Below are 16814 nucleotides of genomic sequence, written 5' to 3' on the forward strand. Positions count from 1 at the left end.
TTCCTTTATTTAAGATAGGAAACAGGCTTTTTTTTTTTTTTTTTTTTCATATTGGAGATGACTGATTTTTATGTCAAACACTTTTGAGTTTCTTCAGGCAGCAACTGAATCAGAGTTTATCTGTGATGAACAAGTCATTCTGAGGCTGCGAAGTTGTGAATGGAACAGTCCAAAAGCGTGGTCTGACTCAGCAGGTCCCACAGTGTGTGTGAAATTGATTGTTTTTTTAGCAGACGTTTACCTGGAATTTTCTCTTACTTACTGTGGGGTTTCTGAGGATTATGGATAACTGCAGTTTGTTATCCCACAGAGACGTGTGTCACAGGCCTGGTCGCCTACTGAACTTTCAGTCTTCAGAATCATATACTTGGAATGTTTGGAAAACATTGTTGGTTTTGTTTTTTCAGATTCAGTAGGCTTCTAGTCCTGATAACAGTCCCTGGGAACTGTTTCATCTTCCCACCTGAGCATTAGTAAAACATATTCTTGAAGAAACTGAGCTCAGGATGTCCATCCAGCTTTTTCTCTTCAGATTTTATTAAGGCAGTAGTTGCATAGCTCCAATTTCCAGCAGTGTTTCTATGCAGTTATGACTGATGAGAAACAGGATTATTTCCTGGAGATACCAGAACTTGATTCAGTCTCCTCTTTCTCGGAGAGTGGGACATTTTTTTTTTAGGAGAAAAATCAATTCTAACGGATTAAACAAACGAAAAGGCACTTGCTCAGGGAGCAGGTCTGTTGAGTGGGATGATGGTATTTTCAGAAAGCTCATTCTCAGAACAGAACACTGCATTCCATGAACATCTGTTGAGGTTGCTGGAAGTTTCAGTCTCTTTTTGAGCGGTAACAAAACTCGTATCATTTACAAATTACTGTTTCGTTAGTATTATAAAAATGAACTTAGAATGCAGAAATGAGTGAGTGAATGCAGTTGTCTAGGAATGCATTATAATGTGTGTTGTCCAGTTGTTCAGGTATGCTGGAATGCATTCCTTGAGATGTACTGGGAGAACTGCTAAGAACTGGGCTTTTCTTGGGAATCAAGGCCAAGGGAAAAAAAAGAGAGTCTGGAGATGAAACTCGGCATTTTGTTCACTTAAAATGCAATAAAACAAGAAAGTGTCATTCTCCTATTTTAATCTCTCTTTCAGCATCAACAATCTCTGTCATTTTTTGAATTAACTTCTTCAATCAGCCCTTAAAGTTGGGGTCCTTGAAACAGAGATAGGATTTTGCTTTGCCTTTATCTCAGGACAGCGGGATTAAAACTTCCAGGGGTCTCTGGTGAAGTGTATTTCCTAACACAGCCATTTTGAGATCTATATAGGAAGCTGTCTGTTTGCTTCACTATTCTTTAGGCTGCAGTTATTTGCAGCTTTAAGGACAATCTCAGGATTTTACCTGGGTTTGTGAGTAGGATTATTGATTCTTAAAATAGGATGAATGTTCAGTTTGAAAAAGAAATGTAGAAAGCTGCCTGGACTCAGTGTAATATAATTGTTCTTTCTTTTGGCTCACAACAATCAGGAGCTGTCTTTAAAGGCTTCTTACAGGACTGAGGCTTCAAAGGGCTAAATAGGTCTTATTTTATTGTTCGGTTTGCGTGAAAGAAGGAACTCTTTTCATTTTCACTGCGGAAATCCTAAGGGCTAAAATACTGTCCAGGGCTAATTTGAGGTTCTAGAGACATAAATAGTTTCTAAAAAGCAGCTAGTTTGTTTTTCTAACTCAGACTCTAAAATCATTTTTAGAAATTGCAGATATAACCAATTGCAGATATAACTGCATTCGTATCTTGTTTGGAATTTCAGTATCCATCTTGGTAAGGAGTACAGTAGAGATGACAGCACATTTGCCCACCACTTTATTATTGCCCATGTTGAAATCTAACAGCTGTTGTGAGCAGAACTGCCAACAGAGAGACTTTGAGGAAGACTCTGTGCCAGGAAATTGATGCTGAATATTTCATTGCAGCTTAGCTGTCCTTCACTGTTGCAAGATCTACCAAGGTGTAAACTTCTGGAAAGTTCAGTACATAAATACTGCTGCAAACAGAACCTTCTGGGTTCTTTCCAGGGTTCTCTTCAGGATGTTGTTTATTAATAATTACGATAATTAAAACAATTTATTGAGAATTATTTTGATCCTTTGGGGGCAGCTGGGGCAGGAGAAGGTTCTGCAAGTTCTCCTTGCTTTGGAATGCTGAGCTTAGGGCTTGACCCAACCTGTTGAGACTTCCGGGCCCGATCCATGTGAAATGTAAGAGTTGAAATATCCATGTACGTTATTTTTGCTCCTTTTGAAGATTTTACAAAAGCTCATGCACAACGTTACTCCAATTGAAGTTGGCCCACGCGTTCTTGCTAGGAGAAAAGCAAGTGCCAAGACACTGTTAAAAGAGAAAAATGTTGCCATCCTATCTGCCTGGAACTGAACCGAGATCACCAAACTGAACAAGTACCAAATGGCAACTATCTCAGCCTGCTTCTGTCCTGAGCCTCATCTGAGCCCAGCTGTGACAAAATCCCTGACTCTATTTCCTACAGTCTGTCCAGGCCCACATACCCAATTCAGCAGGTTGGTTTTGTTGGTTTTAAAGCACCTGTCTCACAATTAGTTGTGCATCAGCTGTTTGTGTTAATATCCAAGTGGCCATACTTGCAACATGTTATTTCCTGGATAGTGGATTAGCAATAACACTTTATTTTGTGCCAATTTGTTATCTCTGAAGTGTTCTTACTGCAGCAAAGTTTGAGTTTTGATTTGGTTTTAATGCCTTTGCATTAACCAGAACTCTTAGCACAGACATGGACAAAAAATTGAATCCAGGGAGTTTCTCTGGATAAAAAATCTGCTAGGGCTTCCCAAGACATTTGAAGTTGGTAGAGTTAGCCATCATTTTTAAAACAAAGATACGATTAAAAATGTGTGTGGGTATTTTTTTAACCTCCTTTTCATAACACTAGCATATTGTAAACTGCATGAAATAAATCTGTTTTTCCCTTTTAAAGTCTGATGTCTTAAATCTCTCTTTTCTCAATCCCCTAAGGTTGACCGTAACAGTCGCTGATACACCTGGTGTAGCACTTCATTTAAACGCAGAATGTTTTATTTTCCTACAGTCATTCAAAGCAGCACATCCTTTTCTGTTTCCTCAAAGACTTGATTACAGAAAAAGCCGTGCTTATTTGGAAGTACATCCACTGGGAAATTAAGGTATTTTCCTTTGTGTTTACGCTGACTGTCACTGATCATTATAGCAGGAAATTGTCCCTTCTGGGATGGGTGTATAACCAAGAAGAGTGTCAAGTTTTAATTAATGACTTTGTGTATATTTTCTTTCATTCACGTAGCTGACAAATCGACCTGCCTAACCTCACTGATTTCTTATAGAATCTGGTATGTAGATTTTTAATAGAAATACTCATATCTGAAAAATGAATCTGAAACTGACACTTTGTAGTAAGAAATGTAAATAAGCCAATTAATGAACTCTGGAATCCTAGGGGGCTACACAATTAAGAATGAGGTGAATTTCATCTTAATAGTTTTAATCAGTTTTAAATGCAAAGCATGTACAAAGTTTTCCTTACTTCTTACATTAGTGATAGTCAGGATGTTTCTGTCACACAGCCAATAGCTCTTCTCCATCTCTCCTCCAGCATTTACTAGTTAAAAGGAGTGTAGTAACTAATGCCATAGGTATTTGTGCTTTAAGGTGAGAGAAGAAAGTTGGGCACGAGGGCCCACAGAGAGACATTCTATTTTGCATCATTGTGCTATGCAGTAGGGTAAAGCATGTATAGGAACAGGAACTGTTCATTCCAAGGGAGAGAAGCTAAATGAAGATGGAGTGAGAATACGGCAAGTGATTTGAGGATCTGGTTTGTTTCTATTTTCTGAGAGCAGCCTGAGGAGAGAAAGTTCCTCCATCATTTCTGTGGAGCCAAACCAAGATTAAATTTAAATGTGAGCGTGGATTGTGTAGAGAATAAATAAATAAAACCAGCAAAGGAGCTACCAGAGCTCTGGGCTCATCCTCCTGGTTAAACACAGGAGTGGCTGCACATAAGAATCCTTATGCATATAAGAACAGCTTTAAACCCTCAGCCGATGAAGACTCCACAGCCTTCCTTGCATCACTGCCGCAGTGTCTTTATCAGTAGGATCTGCTTAATGCCCAGCCTTGGTTTTCCTCGCAGAGCTTTAAACCGATGACATTTTGCTTCGTACTGTTATGGGCACAAACAGGAGATCGTTGCCCTGCTCAGCACGGCCACCATCTGGAGCTCCAAGTCTGTCCCATTCAATATATAAGTGCCTATTTATGGCAATGCCTAGTTGGAGTGATGGCAGAAGGGAGCAGAAGATAAGCCACGGTTGGTCTCAGGGCCCTACAAACGGTGCAGTTCAATGGACAGACTGTAGCCGGATGCTGCTTGAAGGAGGTTTAAAGATAAAACGTGTCGGTTCCGTTAAAATTAACCCAGCGAAACATAAACACAGAATGTGGATCTCAAACAAATATCAGCGCCCAAAAACACGCGGCCTCGGCCGCCCGAACAGCCCGCAGCGCGGCGCTCGCAATCGACGCCCGAAGCTCCGCCCCCTGCAGGCGGGATCGCCCCGCCCCCTCCCGGCTTTGCCCAATTCCAGCTCAGGCAGAGCCAGGGCCGGCTCCCCATCCTCCAATCAGAGACGGGGGTGGCCGCGGTGGGCGGGTCTTATCGAGCTGGAGTGCGTCGCGGCTCAGGCGCAGTGGGCCGGACCCGCCTTAGCTCCCTGTGTCCGGCCGGTTGTAGGGCACAGGTGACTCCAAAGCGCCTGAGGTAAAAGGTCCGTCCGGTTGTCGGTAGCGGCACGTCGGGCCCGAGGGGCAGCAGGACGTGACGGGGCGTGACAGGGTCTGGCCGGGATCTCCGCGCAGTTCCCCGTTCAGGCGCCGCTCCGGACGCCCGCAGGTCCTGCTGACGGCGATGCGTGAAGCGCGGCGGGCGGCGCGCAGTCAGGGCCGTACCGCGCCTGCGCGGCGGGTCGGACGGGTCGGGCCGAGGGACACACCGCGTTACTGCGCTGCGCGGGAGGGGGGAGAAAAAGGGAGAGGGAGGGAAACTCCGGACCAGAGACAAAGGGGGGGGGAGCAGAGCCGGGAACATCCGGGTCATTCGCCGCTGCCTCAATCCGGGACACACGCGGGTGCTGCGGCCGAGCACGGTGAGGCCTGGCCGGGAGACGGGCCTGGGGCGGCGGTGGCGGGCCCTGGGGCGGCGGGGCCCGGGCCGGTGCCTGGCGGTGCGCGGGCCCGGCGGTTCCCGACGGCGCGGCCGGGCCTGGCGGCGTATCGCTGCCCGCCTCGGGAGGGCTCCGCGTCCAGCCCGGCGCCGCGGCCGCCCGCAAAGGTCTCGGCCGTTTGAGGCCGCGTTCGGAGGCTGAGCTGCGTGCGCCGACAGGCCTGCGCCGAGCGCTCCCCGCCCCGCCGAACGCTTGCCCGTGAGCCGGCGGGCGGCGTCGGGTGGCCCTACTCAGGCCTCGGCCGCTCCGCGGGGCTCGCGAGACCAACTGCGGCGGCGGCCGGGACGGCGCTGCGCCTCTCCGGGCGGAGCTCCTGTGCTGGGCCGCCCCGCCGGCCCTTTTGTTGCTCTCGGAACTCCGGCGGCCGTGCGGGCCGGTACCGCCTATGCCGCTTATTTCGCCGCCTCGGGCAGCAGCAGACACTTCCTGCGCCAGTTTGGAGGTGGTGCGCTTTGGTTACACCTCAACCATTGACTTTCTCTGTTTGGAAAGGAAAGCTGCTGTGGCAAACCGCGCGGGTTTAAAAATCCTCACAACGGCTGCTTCTGATTCGTAGAGTAATAAGCCTTAACGATTTTATTCATTTGTTTTTGAATGAATGGAAGGAGCACGTTGTGTATATACAGACTTGTCATGGGTCAGAGATGTGGGTGCGATGATTACTGTGCCGCAGGAGCACTGTGCTGTGCAGGGACTGCTCTATGGATAGCATAGCAGTTTGGGTTGGATTTAGTCCCAAAGGTGGTACCAGCAGCAGAGGTGAGCTATGGGCACTCCTGGAAGTTTCTGGTAATCTTCTAGTGCTTGGTAGTGGTCAATGGGCCATTGCCACCTCCTGGTGCTGGTGTGTGCAGCGGTGAGTAAAGCTAAATAGAATGGGAGGACAGATCTTCTCATTTATGTGGTGAGATAGAACTGATGAATTTTCTCCAGCTTAGAACTTGGTGTTCTTTCCAGTGCTGTACCTCTGCCATACAGTAAGTTAAGACTTAATTCTGTTCACTCATAGTCACCTTCTCAGGTGAGGGAAGAAAAGTCAATCAGATGCGGTATTGAAACAAGTGTAAAAACAAACAAACAAACAACAAAACAAGTGTTTAAAATCCGTTCTATGCTGGCTGTTCTTCACACTCGTGGAGTCACGTGGAGAACTGTGAAACTTTGAGATCAAAAAGCTGTAGGAAAACTGGCCCCCCAAAGTCTGGATTTCTGGTAAGGTGAAAAGGAAGTTTGGATGGGCTGGGTTTGCTCGCTCAGTGCAGGCAGTCCATCTGCTGCACTCTGCCTCAAGATGACAATTGCAGTTATTTCAGACCTGTCTGAGACATTATAACCAGAGTCTTGCAGAAGAGTGAGAGCAAATATCGGCATTAGTTCAAGTTGAGACTCGGCTGAGCTGTTCTGTCCCAGTTGTGTTCAACAATGCTAAATAACGAGCTGAAGTTTGACTATTGCTTGACGTAATGAAAAACAGAAGTTCAAACCAAGAGCCACTGAACTTCATGTAGTTGTGGTGAGTTAAAAGTATCGGCTAATGATTACTAATACATAAAACAGTGTAATAGCAGATTTCTTCTTCAAGGTATTTAGGAGTCTAACTCTGGTTAGATGTGCCAGACGTGACTGCTGTTAAATCCCTGGCAAGTATCAGTGTTTATCGGATTCCCATTACATGGCCTTAATATTCAGGGGACTGGAACGGCAAATATTAAGTAGACTAAATATACGTACCTGGGAGCTAACCTGAGAATACAATGCTGATCTCTTGGTCAGGTCTCTCTTGAGATATCCTTGTTAATCATGATTGACTCGTTTGTGAACTGTTCGGATTTGATCTCCAGGTGCTAAAAGCACAGCTGAAATTCTGTCACGTGCTCTTTGGTTAATTAAAATCTCTAGGAGGGGTATGAGCTCATGAAATAAAATTCCTCCGCTTATAGTTTTGCTGAAGGAGAGGTGCAAAGTTTGTTCTGGTTTCTCTTGGGAGGCTCAGCTTCTATTGCTGGACAGTTGACTGAAAGCTGAAGTGTTACCTACAGTTCTGCAAGTGAAGTCCTGCAAGTGTTCTTACATAACTAGGACACCAGTGTATGTATTGGGAACACAAGAATGAGTGCAGGCTTCTTTTGTGTGTGTGTTTACTGCACAGAGCATTAATGGTGCCTGCTAAAAAGCTTGAACTCTAGTTACATTCTAGCAGCTGGTCTGACTTAGGGAAAAAGGAAGGAGAGAAGGAAGAAGGGGTGGGAAGAAGTGCTTTTAAGGACTCTCAGTTAAGGTGTCTGTACTGTGGGGCCGCTCCTGATGTGTTAATATGTAAATGGAGAGCCTGATGTCTTCTGAGAGTACGGCAGATAAGCACGAGTAATCAAGAATAAGACTGTAAAACAAGGACTTCTGAGCTAGAGCTGGTACGGTTGGGTAGTTTATGTATAGAGGAGTTGCACTGTATTAATTAATAATGCTTAATGATTGTGTAAATGTTTGCTGTAATAGAGTGATAATATTTATTTCACTAATTCTGTAAGCTTATTTAGGAGAGAGATACTGCTCTGGTGGCTGTATGAAGTAGTTAGGCCGACTGTTCTTAACTCCACAGGTACCAAGTTTTAGTTCTTGTTTGAATGGGTAGAAGTGCAGTGGGGAGGAGGATTAAAGATCTTTGCTGGAGGTTTCTGACCACTAATGAAATGATGTGGTTAATGAAATGGTGAGTTAGGTACAGTTTGACTGTGAAAAATAAGGTCTCGCTTCAGCTGCTCTTGTGGTTGAGTGGAGAATCCTCCCCTGATTCTGAGAAGGAATTTGTGTCTAGAATTGTTCTCTCTCTATTGTCTATAGTAGAGACCTGCTATTTGCACATCTTGCTTGCTGTACTTGGCTGTTACTTAAGACAGTGAGGATCCTGGAAGATCGTTCAGTTTATATGGGCATTAAAGATCTGTCTTGTGGGATGAGTGGGCTGCCCACTGACTTCCTCAGTTAATTTCTGTCTTCTGTTCCTGCTGCTTTTCTTTTGACATGACATCAAAATCAATCCAGTTTGCTAAATCCTGTGCCTGTGTTGCTTTTGTGTAGAAGCCTGGATTTTAGCATGGAGTTGGTCGATTAGTGGTGTTTCTTATTCTCCTATTGGCCAGAAATGGGAGCAGTGCAGGCGTTTGCCTTCAGAGGAGAGCCATACCTTTCATGATGTCACAGAGAACTGGATATGCCTTTGTCAGTCTAAAGTAGGAAATCTGAGCCTTTCTTCCTGTCAGTGATAGTGTTACTGCTATCAAGATACTTGGAGAACTATTTTGACAGTGTGGTTCAGATATGAAATACACAGTGGGTATATGTAAAACTGGGTTAAGTCCAGTACCTGGGAGCTAGTTGATGTGGGGTAACTTGATGACATTATTCCTGGTGTTAACATCTGCTGCGTGTGAAAACACGTCATGGCTGTGGTAAAAATGGAAGGCCAAAAGACTTCTTGAGTGGTCAGAACTCTTATGTGGAGAACATAAAGTTGCTTACATAGTAATAAGGTTGTACTAAAAGTAACTATTTTTGTTCTAGAGGGACTCCGAATATGTCTGGCATAGCTCTAAGTAGACTTGCACAGGAGAGAAAAGCCTGGAGGAAAGATCATCCATTTGTAAGTATATATGAGCACTGCTAACCTGCTGACATGCACAGTTACATTCATGTCCTGATTATCTCTTTCCCTGATGTGTTACAATAATTGAATTAATTTTTAAATAAGAAACTGCATAAAACTGTGTTTTGCACAAAGAAATAACTGTGTATACATCAGGCATGGCGTGAAGTGTTCTAAGCGTGTCTTCTGATATACCTTTTGGTTTTGTTTTGCCTTAATTCAGGGATTTGTAGCAGTACCTACAAAAAACCCAGATGGCACAATGAATCTAATGAACTGGGAATGTGCTATTCCAGGAAAGAAGGGGGTAAGGCCAAATATGTTGTCCAAATATTTTACTTATGTCACTTTCCAGCATAAACGTGATTGTGTATTACGCTGAGAACTGTGAGACTATAAGTTGCATGTAGTTCAATATAAATATTTGGGTTATGGCACTGGATATAGTGCACCGTGGGTCTGTTCAGCTTTTGGCACTGATCACCTTAGGAAATATTCTTCTTGTGGAAGAATCCTGCATGGGGCAAATTGAGATGCTCTTCTGCTTAATGTCAGGGATTATCATGATTTGTCTTCTTACTAAACCCTGGTTTAAACTATCAAGTTTTTATATTAGTTTATATTTTTATATGCTATGTACTTGTATCTAGCATTATCAATGTTTGTATCAGATCTGCTGGTGACTTAGTGACACCTGGAAGCTGGAGTAAAGCGGAGAAAAGAAAATACAATGAACTGATGTAAAAAAAATAACAAATAATGAATTAATAAAAGAAGAAAGCTATCAGTGGGATAACTTAACTCACTGTAGGTAATGTACTGCAGTGTAGGACAACTCTTTAATAGTGGTGTAGGAAAAGTGCCGCGTGCTTTGTCTAGGAAACTGTTATTTGGGTTTTTTTCCAATTATTGTAATCAAAACACTACCTTAACTTCTTTTATAGACACCATGGGAAGGAGGCTTATTTAAACTACGGATGCTTTTCAAGGATGACTACCCTTCTTCACCCCCAAAATGTAAGAAAAATGACAGCAAAGAAGCCCACACTGTACATAGTAGAACAATATTTCATAGTCCATGAGGTTGTCCAAATAGTTGTCACTCCCTTGTGGAGTTTTTTTGTCTTACAGAAGGTTTCTTTATTTCCCCACTCCACACTTGGAGTTCAGAATATTGCGATGAACTGAGCAAGTGCTCAATGCTAACAAAGCTAGAAGGGGAAGGGTGAACTGCCTTTTGGGTTTCCTCTGAGTTTGTCAGAAGCATCACTCGAAGTACTCACTACTTGACCAGCACTCTAAATTAGAGGTAGCAATAGGTCGGCATGGTTAGTCTAAGTCTTTAGTGAGTATTTGGGCTTTTTTGTGCTTTAAAGTTAGTTTGCTCTACTGAGTACTCACAGTAAAAATATGTTTATATTGTTCCATCAACTTTTACCTTTTCATCTGTTCTCTGTAAATATGGAGGTTTTATTTACTGTACATGGTATGAAAAAAAATACTTGTTTTACTTGTTAATCTTCTAAAACTCAACCTTGTGTGCTTAAAATAAGGTGTGTGGCTGGTAAGACTTCTTGCTAATGCAGCTTCTGTTTTCCATTGAACTTCACTGAGCAGCTGATAAGCAAAACATAATTGTAATGTGAAAATGGCAGTAACGTAGGCTTTTCATATACCATTAAACAAGTGTTCTTTATGTTCTTTACATTATTCAAAATGATAGCTGTAGGAATTAAGGCTCATAAAGATGAAAGAAATGCTAGAGTGTAGTCTGTCAGTAGGGAAAGCTGCATAACCAACCTTTTCAATCAGTTCTGCAGATTAGTAAATTAATTTCAATGAGTAAAATTGAACAGTAATACCTGAAACTCAGTATATTGAAAATTCCATACAAAAAATACCACAGTGAAAGGAAAACGAACAAGTGACAGGCAGTAGTATCTTTCTTTATAGAGCAGTGTATATTGCTCTGACTATAGGATTGGTTTAAAAAGTTATTTACTGTGTAGCTACTATAAACTTCTTCATCAATTTCCGTTCCTAAACCAGAATATGACTGGTCACAGTGATGCTGTGGAATTGCCTGGGGTGATAGCACAGCCATGGCAGGTTTCCTGCTTTTGGTACAGGCCAAGCCAAAGTGCAGCTCTTTTAATAATAGCTATGGAAATCTCCTGTTTGGTGAGTGGGGGAAGTTGGATGGGGAACAGATGTGCAGGGCGATTGTGTGTATGTGTGTCTCTGCTGGTTTGTTTGTCCTACACTGATGGTCTAAACAATCTGTTACATATTAGCCTTGACTCTGCATGCCAGTAACTTTTCTTTTCCTCAGGTAAATTTGAACCACCATTATTCCACCCAAACGTGTATCCTTCAGGCACAGTGTGTCTCTCCATCTTAGAGGAGGATAAGGACTGGAGGCCAGCAATCACAATTAAACAGGTCACTAATTGTACATATACATACAATTATGCTTCTCTCTTGCTTTGCCTGTATATCTTACATGAATGTAAAATGCTCGTTATGTGTTTCTGCGGTTGGTATTTTTGGTGTGAATGTAGTGACTTTTTTATTTATTTTTTTCCCCTTTAGTTGCATGTTTCTTCATCACTTAGTAATATCTGTGCTTCTGTCGCTTCTGTACCTTCTTCCACAGATCTTGTTAGGAATACAAGAACTTCTAAATGAACCAAATATTCAAGACCCAGCTCAAGCAGAGGCGTACACAATTTACTGGTAAGTACGTGGATCAGCATGAGAGCTGAATGTTGCCTACAGCTGTCTGGTGCTGATGGTACATGCAGATGTTTTGGGGAAGGATCAAGGGAGCTTTTCAGCCTTCATGGCTATATCCTGTGGAGATGCCTAGCTTATGTTGAACTCAAGCTAAGTAATACCTTCAGCATTTATAGGCTAATGGAACTTTTAACAGTGTGATGACAGAAAACATGAAGATGCATTCAGTTGGACCATGATTCTCATCTTGGTCTACAGTCCAGTACAGATTCTGAAGCATAATGATTTCATAAGAGCAGCGAAGGTGAGAGGGAAGAGAATGAATTAGTTGACAAGTTCCATTGGTAAATACAGGAGTAACTGAATTCTGTCCAGCAGTGTTTACCAATAAGTGCCTGTGCCTGAAGGTTAAAGAGCTGTGGTTGTTAGAAGGTTTGTATGAGTTTTGAAAACTGATGTTCAAAACTGTTCTTCAAAGTACAGAACACCCGGAGCTTCAGGGGAATTAAAATTCGAACCAAAAAACCCCACAATTTTTTAGGCTTAATCTTAAAATATTCCTATCATTAAAAATGGATGACTGAGCCATAATTCTTAAGGAAGCAGCATACTCTATAAACAAAAGCTTTTGGCACTGACAGCTACTGAAATGACTGAAACAGAAATGCAAAATTAGGCAGAAGAACAAGTCCCTCAGGAGAGTCCCAAGTTAGAAAAATAGCTTGTATGCAGAGTCACATAAAAAAGCCATGTCAAAAAATGTCATACAGGACCACAGTGAGAAGGAAGCATAGGGATGGACGGTGTGTGTCTTATTTATAGACCTTACTCAAGGGTATTCTTTAAGTATCTCTGAAGACTGGATGAGTGTGTTCAAATGGAGGATGGTTGTAGGCAGTGCCTTAGGGAGCAAGGAATGATCAGGCAGACACCCTCCTTTTCTCCTCTTGGATAAGAAAAAAGTCTGTGGAAATATGGGGCAGGAATAGAATAATTCTCTGGAAGTGTACATAGTCCATGACCCATTTTATACTTCACATGTTTATGCAAAAACCATCTCTGCTGGTCTCTGCATAACTGCAGAGGCTGCAAAGGCAGGCTGTTAATTTGTACCTCGATGACTGGTTGGTACTAATTGATACTGACTCAAGGATGCAGTGGTTCATAGGAAGCAAAGATCAGTTTCAGCGTGTATAAGCTTTAAACCCCCTTTGTTTTTAGAGGGAAGGGAGAAAAAGATGAGGGAGGAGATGCATTGGAGAGGTCATACACAAGTTATTATTTGTGCTAAGGCTTCCCAGACAGCAGTCAAGCACCGTGTTTCTGAGCCTGTTTGCATCTGTAAATAGGCAGAGTTAACCAGTGCTGCATTTGCATCTTTCTCAGTATGGCTTGTAGGCACGTTGCCAAACTTCAAGAGTAAATTTCATAAACCAAGTGAGAATACTTGGACTTGTTCTCATTTTTGGGGCTGCCTTTGTACTGTTTTCCTGTAACTGTGGCACTTCAGGTGTGCTCAGTACTTCCTCCTCTCCTGTAGTTGTGCAGTTTGCTATGTAAGGGATTCCTTTATTTGGGTGCTCTGAGTTGGGAGACTTAACAGCTCGAAACAGGAGGGAATTTTGCAGTTCGGTCTTATTTCTCAAGCTTTAATTGCTCTTTCTTGTTCCTCTATTCAGCCAAAACAGAGTGGAATACGAAAAGAGGGTTCGAGCACAAGCCAAGAAGTTTGCACCATCATAAGCATCTGTCATGCAGCATCTTAAAAAGGAAGGGATTGGTTTGGCAAGAACTTGTTTACAAAACTTTTGCAAAATCTAATGTTGCTATGTACAATTAATATCCACTTAGGGGAGGGGGTTGTATGTGTGCCATTTTCCATATTCGCCACTTGTATACAGTTCTAAATTTGCTGAATTGCCCCCAGTTTTTTCATACAGGGTCTCTTCCTTCAGTCTTTTGTATTTTTGATTGTTATGTAAAACTTGCTTTTATTTTAATATTGATGTCAGTATTTCAACTGCTGTAAAATTATAAACTTTTATACTTCTATAAATTCACTAGTATCTCTAGTTACTTTGCTATCTGATGCAGGCATGCTTTAAAATGGTAGAACTATATTTAGCCTTTAGCTGGCTGTATGGAAAAATAAAAATCATGCCCTCCACCCCCTTCCCTCCCTGAATTTGTTTTTCTATCTTTCAGAAACTAGGTTGTTATTGCTTAAGAGCCTCTGAGATCCAAAGTCAGCCAGCATCCTTATTCTGCATCACTTCCTTTGTGTTTATATGGCATTGTCTGTGTTGCTGTTTAGAGTAAATAAACTGTTTATATAAAGGGCTTTGTTTCATCCTCTTGGTTAAAATCACCCAAAGGCTGCTGTTCAAACAGCTCCAAACACAACTCAGTTCAAAGCTGTGATGCTTTACTTCTCTTTATTTTCCCTGCCCCTCCCATAAAGGTGGTCTGTCTCTAAGCCTGAACTGATTACTGGCAGCTGTTCTGTAGTTGATCAATTCCTTAAACACGTTATAGAATTGTGTGACTAAATAGAGATCAGTTGCTTATTGTATATTACAGACTAGTACGATCACTGGAATATAGAATAATACATGCATAAATGAACAATAATAGAAACACTCTGATGAGGGGACCTACAGGATCTGGACATTGTATGTCCAAAGTAGCATTATGGGTTGTCTTCATATCCAGTGCTGTTGAAGGGTTTGTGGAGAGGTTTATTTAAAATCTGAAATCAATTGGGTGCTTGAAACGTGAGTATCTACTTAAAATGTAAAGGAAGAAGAATACAATTAGTAAGAGCTCCTCTTCCCCCTAAGGTCAGAGGCTCTGCATGCTGTAGGTAGGCAGAACAGGGCAATAACCTCGTTGTGGTTTCCAGGTAAAATACACTCATGAATTGTTTTCTGTAACGTACCATTAAGTGAAAACAATCCCTATAAATCACTTACCAGAAACACTGACTACAGCGTTAAGCTTTAGGACCTTTGAATCACTATTTATGGAAGGCCTATCTTAAAAACAACTACATGCATTAACAGACCTACATGCAGCCTAGGATGGGAGACCTGCCTAGACAAAGGACACTTAGTGAGCACCCCACAGTTACAGGTGGGAAGGCTACATTGTTAACAGGAAAGTTCATTTACACAAGATAGCATAAAAACTCCGTTGGGCTGCTGGGTGGTTTTGGTGCAGTTTTCTTTATTGTTCTAACTTTTGAGATAGTCGATTGATTATTGGCTGTTCTTGCAAAGACTTTCCAGGATCATCATCTTCTGGGCTGTCCTCATCACTGCTCTCACCCGCTGTGCTCACACTGTCCTCCTCCGATTCTTCATCACTTTCTGTTATTCTGGAAATATTTCTCAGGATCAGAAAAGCACCAACAGCTTCTAATTAAACAAATCCTGTTTAGATTTCATTACCTTGAAGAACTGATTGGCCTGTTGGGGTTACAAAATTCCTTTCCTGAGTCGACATCAAATGGATCTGGAAAAGGAAGAGATGCACGTTTAGATGGTCTGACTCCATTGATATGAGGAGGTTACTGGTAGGGAGGGGAAGGCAGAGGGAACCTGGGTTCAGCATTCTGAAAAGCTTAACAGGCTCATTTGGTCATGAGGTCAGAAGCCAACAACGTAGGATTTGTTCATTGTGACTGTGAGCTTATTAAGTTATTCTACATTAGTAGTATTGTATGAGATTAAAGAAGAAAGTCAGTAGTTCAGAGGGCGGGTGCCTGTTGGGATTTCTTCCTTACCTATTTCTTCTTCCTTTGTTTCTTCAGCACTAGCTAGAAAGTCCTTTTCAACGCTCAGCACTTCTTCATGGCACTGACAAGCTGCATATTGTTCCAAGAGATTTTTGTTCAGCTCAATAAACGTTTTCCCCCATTTGAATTTCCTTAGGAGGATGGTGGCGAGCTCTGGGAATCCTTTAACAGAAAACAGGAGCATTGGTCTCCAATAGGAGATTTCGCTCAGCTTACAGGTCTCTAAGTTCAGCGATTGTCATTTATCATTACATGCCATACCAAGAAAACCTGGATCCTCAGATCCCGTGTCCTGTACATGAACTCCAGCACAGTGATAACTTTGATGGCAACCAGATGGAAGCACAGCGAAGAGAACTATTCAATCTCATTCCAAATGCAAGACCAAATAGGTCAGCAGTACAGTTAGTTCTGTCAAAGACCATCTCCTCATTATGTTACTACTGTCAGAACCGCTGATAATACATTTTCTATCAATCAGACACATCGCAGCCTACCAACAATGCAAAACGTTGCAGCAAAAGCTTCCACACAGGACAGCTTGCACGGCCGGCCGTAGTTGATGGGATTTGCAGCCACCAAGTAGGGCAGCAGGCGCAGATGGCCTCCTTTCATTTTCTTAAAGGGCGTTTCTTCTAACTTAGCCCACGAGCAATCTATGACTGCGATTCCATTCTGAGCAATGACGTGCCTGGAAAGAGAAAGGAATCAATCCGAATTTCCATTAATAACACCTTCATACCTGTGACGAATCGGAATCCCCTTTGCTCATCCAAGAAGCGTGTTTTACAGCGATCTAACACAGAGGTACAGCGCAGTAACCCGGGCAGAGCGGTACCTGTCGGCGGGAGAGACGCACACAGCGGCCAAAGGGCTGAGAACGACGCCCGGGAACCGCTGGCTGAGGCGCAGGTTTCGGAGCAGCCCCTTTCGGGCCAGTTTCCTCCCGGTGCATTTCCTGGGGTCGCAGTGTCCGAGCTCCCACATGGCGAGACGGCACGGAATCGTCGCCTCCGGGACGCCCCGCTCTGCGTCCCGCTCGGCCTGCAGACAAGCTGGAAGCAGCAGGCACAGGTTAACGCGTTACTGGGGGGGCGGCCGAACCCGCCCGGCGCCCCGCTTCTGTCACGCTCCGCGGAGCGCTCCCACACCTCTCAGCGCGGCCTCTGTATCCGCAGCGAAGGTTTCGAGGCAGCGCGGGTCGCAGTGCGGGTCGCGCCGCGGGGCTGAGGAGGCACCGACGGACGGCGGCACCCGCCTGCCGCGCTTCGGAGCGCCGCGCTTCATGGCCCCGCGTCTGGGCGGAGCGGCCCTAATGGCCCCGGCGCGCGCTTCCGCTTCCGG

General features: G+C 43.6%; 2 protein-coding genes across 4 annotated transcripts; one reads left to right on the plus strand and one right to left on the minus strand.

Moving 5' to 3' along the window:
* Positions 1-4580: 4580 nt before the first annotated feature.
* On the plus strand, positions 4581-14014 carry UBE2I (ubiquitin conjugating enzyme E2 I). Of its 3 annotated transcripts, none has more exons than XM_072349502.1 (7): positions 4581-4832; positions 8857-8935; positions 9162-9245; positions 9883-9955; positions 11271-11380; positions 11595-11674; positions 13354-14014. In XM_072349502.1, the coding sequence occupies exons 2-7, from the start codon at positions 8870-8872 to the stop codon at positions 13415-13417; spliced, it is 477 nt and encodes a 158-aa protein (XP_072205603.1). In that variant the 5' UTR covers positions 4581-4832; positions 8857-8869; the 3' UTR covers positions 13418-14014. The 3 variants fall into 3 exon arrangements, with proteins under 3 accessions (XP_072205603.1, XP_072205602.1, XP_072205601.1); XM_072349501.1 differs by having other exon boundaries at positions 4745-4964; XM_072349500.1 differs by lacking the exon at positions 4581-4832 and adding an exon at positions 5017-5217.
* Positions 14015-14753: 739 nt separating this feature from the next.
* TSR3 (TSR3 ribosome maturation factor) lies at positions 14754-16803 on the minus strand. Its single transcript, XM_072349499.1, has 6 exons — positions 16622-16803; positions 16309-16525; positions 15968-16161; positions 15459-15632; positions 15124-15187; positions 14754-15050 (listed from the first exon to the last, which is right to left on the minus strand). Exons 1-6 carry the CDS (start codon positions 16755-16757, stop codon positions 14900-14902), a joined length of 936 nt encoding a protein of 311 aa, XP_072205600.1. The 5' UTR covers positions 16758-16803; the 3' UTR covers positions 14754-14899.
* Positions 16804-16814: the final 11 nt, after the last annotated feature.

Source organism: Excalfactoria chinensis, chromosome 14 (assembly GCF_039878825.1).
Source record: "Excalfactoria chinensis isolate bCotChi1 chromosome 14, bCotChi1.hap2, whole genome shotgun sequence".
NCBI lineage: Eukaryota > Metazoa > Chordata > Aves > Galliformes > Phasianidae > Excalfactoria > Excalfactoria chinensis.

Bases quoted from the DNA above. Each gene is read 5' to 3' on its own strand.
- UBE2I (XM_072349502.1), top strand. From the start codon at position 8,870: ATGTCTGGCATAGCTCTAAGTAGACTTGCACAGGAGAGAAAAGCCTGG. The intron at 9,246-9,882 runs GTAAGGCCAAAT...CTTCTTTTATAG, and splicing joins CTATTCCAGGAAAGAAGGGG to ACACCATGGGAAGGAGGCTT. The intron at 9,956-11,270 runs GTAAGAAAAATG...TCTTTTCCTCAG, and splicing joins CCCTTCTTCACCCCCAAAAT to GTAAATTTGAACCACCATTA.
- TSR3 (XM_072349499.1), bottom strand. From the start codon at position 16,757: ATGAAGCGCGGCGCTCCGAAGCGCGGCAGGCGGGTGCCGCCGTCCGTC. The intron at 16,162-16,308 runs GTACCGCTCTGC...TTCTCTTTCCAG, and splicing joins TGCGTCTCTCCCGCCGACAG to GCACGTCATTGCTCAGAATG. The intron at 15,633-15,967 runs GTAGGCTGCGAT...TTTCTGTTAAAG, and splicing joins TGCAACGTTTTGCATTGTTG to GATTCCCAGAGCTCGCCACC.